General features: G+C 35.1%; 1 protein-coding gene across 1 annotated transcript; it reads left to right on the forward strand.

Moving 5' to 3' along the window:
- The first annotated feature begins 2,400 nt into the window (after nucleotides 1-2,400).
- Nucleotides 2,401-3,502, forward strand: LOC142225222 (uncharacterized). The gene is made up of 5 exons (XM_075294998.1): nucleotides 2,401-2,878; nucleotides 2,941-3,050; nucleotides 3,113-3,266; nucleotides 3,341-3,424; nucleotides 3,498-3,502. The coding sequence occupies exons 1-5, from the start codon at nucleotides 2,872-2,874 to the stop codon at nucleotides 3,500-3,502; spliced, it is 360 nt and encodes a 119-aa protein (XP_075151113.1). The 5' UTR covers nucleotides 2,401-2,871.
- Nucleotides 3,503-4,774: the final 1,272 nt, after the last annotated feature.

The raw sequence follows: 4,774 nt of genomic DNA on the forward strand, positions 1-4,774 counted from the left end.
ATTCATATCGGTTTGTAATTATTTATAGACTCCCCTATATATATCGATCAAGAACTGAATTATATACTTATTTAATCGGTCTTTTTATTTTAAGAAGTTTTAAGATACGTTGTCATCGGTAAGTATTACCATAACCCAAGTAATTCGATTGTGGATTGTAGATTTACCTATATATATCTTTTTATACCCTCAACCATAGGATGGGGGGTATATTAACTTTGTCATTCCGTTTGTAACGCATCGAAATATTGCTCTCAGACCCCATAAAGTGTATATATTTTGGGTCGTGGTGAAATTCTGAGTCGATGTAAGCATGTCCGTTCGTCCGTCCGATCCGGCAGAAATTTGGTTCAGTCCATAATTATATATAGCCCCCATATAAACCGATCCCCAGATTTGACCTCCGGAGCCCTTTGGAAGAGCAAAACTAATCCGATTCGGTTGAAATTTGGTACGTAGTGTTAGTATCCAACAACCATGCAGGAATTGGTTCATATCAGTCCATAATTATATATAGCCCCCATATAAACCGATCCCCAGATTTGACCTCCGGTGCCTTTTGGAGAAGTAAAATTCATCCGATCTGGTTGAAATTTGGTACGTGGTGGTAGCATATGATATATAACAACCATGCCAAAAGTGGTCCATATTAGTTCATATTTCAATTCTGGCTCCCTACGTACCGTGCAAAAGTCCATATCGATTCGTAATTATTTGTAGACTTACCTACACATACCTTTTTTGTCTAATATATACCACGTATTGACTAACTCACAATTTTAAAAACGATTTAAGATACCACAACCCAAATAATTCGATTGTGGATGACAGTCTTTCGTAGAAGTTTCTACACAATCCATGGTGGAGGGTACATAAGATTCGGCCTGGCTGAACTTACGGCCATATATACTTGTTGTAAGCTCTTTTTTGCTGGGATTCTAAAACGCCGCTAGACTGGCACTGACCACTATCACTATAACTAACCTAGCTTAGCTTAGATGACAGATCTAAGAAATTTTCGTACTCAGTGGACAATATTTAATTATTGACCGATGAGGATCAATTTTTCAATGGTTGTTGGAAGGCTATGTTAATATCGCTTCTCCAAGAGACTCCGGAAGTCCATCTAGGAATCGGTTTATATTGAACCAATTATTGGCAGAGTTATTTGAAGACAAATTGACATCACATGTCAAATCTGCAGATCCAATTATATGGACATCGATTATATAGAGGTCGGAGAGAATCCATTTTTAATACCATCTTACCTATATCAAACACAACTACTTATGCCAAGTTTCAGGCTGATAGCTTGTTTCGTTCGAAAGAAATGATTTCAAGAATCGAACAGACGGATATAATTCAATAGGGTCAGACCCTAATATTTCATTTATCTAAAAACGGAATGATAAAGTTAGTATACCTCCCACATGGTATTGTAGATCATATAAAAATGTGTTTGTTTATGTTTATCTCTACAAAACGGAATTGAAGCTGACAAGAAAAAGTATAGTAGGAGTTATGAGGAAATTTTTTTTTTGTATTAATTTATCTTAAGGGCAGCATTTAATATAACTGATTGATAAGCTAAAAATAAGAGAAAGAGAGAGAGCACACTTATACATATTTACCCATATTAAACGGGTATTCTCTTATAGGTACCCAGTGGTATAAAAATATTCCATTGCCGCAAAAGAGTGACGAAGTGGTCGCCTATTTGCCACCATTCATACTTTTGACGGGTGAAGTGGTATGCTCATTGACTCCTACCTCCTTTCATAGTCACTGGTAGATACTTCTTACAGGAGCGGGTGGTATCCCTAATTCGGCAGCTAAATTGCTACCTCATAGAACTGCACAAAACCATTTTTTTTCTACGACAAACTTCGACCTCGTAATAACTCCTCACCACCTTTCGTGAGTTTATTCCCTACCGCAATGTGGACCGTCATTTCCTAAGGCTGGCTTTGCAATTTCTCTCTTTTGTATGAATAGTTGGGATATGGTTCTAACGCGAATGAGCTACGAAATTGTCAATTGTCTTGTATATACCATTTATAGGAGGATGTGGTATCCCTTATTCGGGGGTATAACGCGGCGGAATTTAAAAGAAAACCCTTTTAGAGTGGCATTCCCTACCTCTTTGTCAACGAATCATCAAAAAATATCTACAAAATTGAGCATAGGAATTTCAATGAATCATAATGCAGACACGTTCATTCGAGTTTTGTATTTCATGTTAAGTAAAATTCTTAAGGCTTTATCAGATCTAACGTTGGCCGAACGTTCCGATTTTATTTTTGAGACTTCTACCATATGATTGGTATATAACATTTTGTTGCAAAAATATCGGTTCAGGAATCTTGGTATAAACCGGTGGAAGCAAATCATCATATTTAGCCCTGGATTTGGTTCGTATACTCTCCAGTTAGTTTTGCATTTTATATCTGACATCCACCACATTTTTAATTTCTTATTTTATGGCTCAGTAAGTACCGCCTTCGAATCTGGGATAAGTAGGGCGACTTTTTGGAATGTTATATAAAAATCATTCAAATAAAAGTAGTGTTTACGACGCATAATGCGGTAACGAAATGGGGTTACCCACATGTCGTCTACAATGGACGGCCGCTATGGCCACCAATTAAGGGTACCACTAGGAGATAAAAAGGGTAGGTGGTACCGTAGGTGGACCCTGGTAAACGTGCTGACTGATATCTAAATTTATTAAACAGAATATTGTGTTACCATAGTAACCACAAGTAAATAAACATTTTCAGACATTTTAGTTAATTTTATGTTGTTTAGAAGAATAGTCGAGGATTTTCCCTTTTTTATTGCGTTGAAATTGTAATTAGAATTTAATTGTTAATGGAAGGTAAGTATGTTGCTTCTTTGAAACAAAAACGATTTTAGGGATCTTTCTAACTTTAAATCTAGGCTCCAGAGAAAACGACGTGGATGCCTTAAAAAGAATGTTCCCGATAAATACAGAAGAAAAGCTACGGGAAGTTAACGAATCAATATTGGCAGAAAATAGACAAGAATATGTTAGTATCTTCCGGTAAATTTAAAAATACTGTATATAATATAATATTTATAATTTTAATAGATTCAAACCTTGAAAGGACTTATTGAACCAAATGGTATCAAGAAAAATTTGAGAAGTATTTTAATGCCGCAGATAACGTACGATTACAACGTCGATGGAGTGCAAGGGAAAAAATCTCTCAAAGGTTTATGTAATTTTTACAGTGTATTAATAGGTAACTGAATATTTTTATAATTATTTGGTAATTTTTAAAGTTATTTGTATACTAATTAACTCACAAATTTGTAGATTCTATTCAGTGTAGTGGATCTGGAAAGCCGGAAGAGGAATTGCGGAAAGCAATACAGCTGCAAAAGAAGCGCCACTTTAAAAGTATTTCGATTTCAAAAATAAATAAAAATTTGCCACAATGCCCTAAATAATATATTCGTAAATATTTGATTAGCATAAGATTTTATTTTAGGTTTTGTTTTCTTTTTTTAATTTTTCTTTCTATAATACACTGGATTGAATTTTTGTTTTGTTATGTATACATAGTTTTTTTGTTGTTTTTTATATATGTTTTTTACTTTACTACTTTACTTTAATTTGAATTAATTTTGTATTATTTTAATCTTTTAACTAAATATATAAACAAAAAATATAAATGTATATATAAACTAAACAATGAAAATATAATTTTATAAATGGGCGGTAAAAGAAAACGGTTAATACGATGGCTAAATGGCGATACCCCTGTGGTATCTACTAAGAGCTACCATCACATGTGGTGCCTACAATAGACAGGTGCCTTGGGCACCAATGTGCGGTACCACTATGAGCTGAACGGAGTAGGTGCCGCCGTAGGTGGTCCCCCGTAAACGATGTGGGATCGATAGACCCCTTCCTAGGACAAGCCCATGTTAAATTCGCCACCCAAATGCATGTAAAAGGTATTGTGTAGGACCAGGGGTAGTGCCTAAAGGGCTAGCGAATATACAGGCTTTTCGTTGATCCCTCACACCACTGGGTATGAGAAAATCCATACAAATACAAATTGATATCATGTAGGAGTAAAAGTATAAATTTCTATATTCCTAAGAGAATTATTGTGTAAATTGGAAAATTATTGTACCCTCCACAATAGGATGGGATTTATATTAAGTTTGTTATTCCGTTTGTAACTCATTAAAATACTGCTTTCAGGCCCCATAAAGAATACGTGTATTCTGGGTCGTGGTGAAATTCTTAGAGGATGTAGCGATGTCCGTCCGTCCGTCTTGTGAAATCACGCTAATTTTCAGATAAACCAAGCTAAAGACTTCAAACTTGGCACAAGTATTTGTTATTGTTGCAGGTCGGATGATATTGCAATCGGGCCAATTGTATACTTTTTAAGTATATCCTCCATATTAAAATTGGTCCACATCGATCTATAGTTATATTATCGGAGCGATTGGTCTGCTTCATTCTCTGCTCAGGAGTACTGCATGATTTTTTGATTATTTTATTTTTACAAAATACACAGCGCTGTTCCTTAAAAGCCAATCGATATGTAAACAAAATCTTTCCTAAAAATGTCGACTACAATACTAAACTCTTAACTTTTCCAATGCTAGCTGCAAGTTATATATTTTTCTTTGTTTTCGGGAAACGATGTGCTAATTTAGCAATTTGTTTATAGATTTCACTGAGTGAGCATCATCATTCGCCTCAGAAGACATCATCCATCTGGTGTGATAG

This window comes from Haematobia irritans, chromosome 2 (assembly GCF_050003625.1).
Source record: "Haematobia irritans isolate KBUSLIRL chromosome 2, ASM5000362v1, whole genome shotgun sequence".
NCBI classification, from domain to species: Eukaryota; Metazoa; Arthropoda; class Insecta; order Diptera; family Muscidae; genus Haematobia; species Haematobia irritans.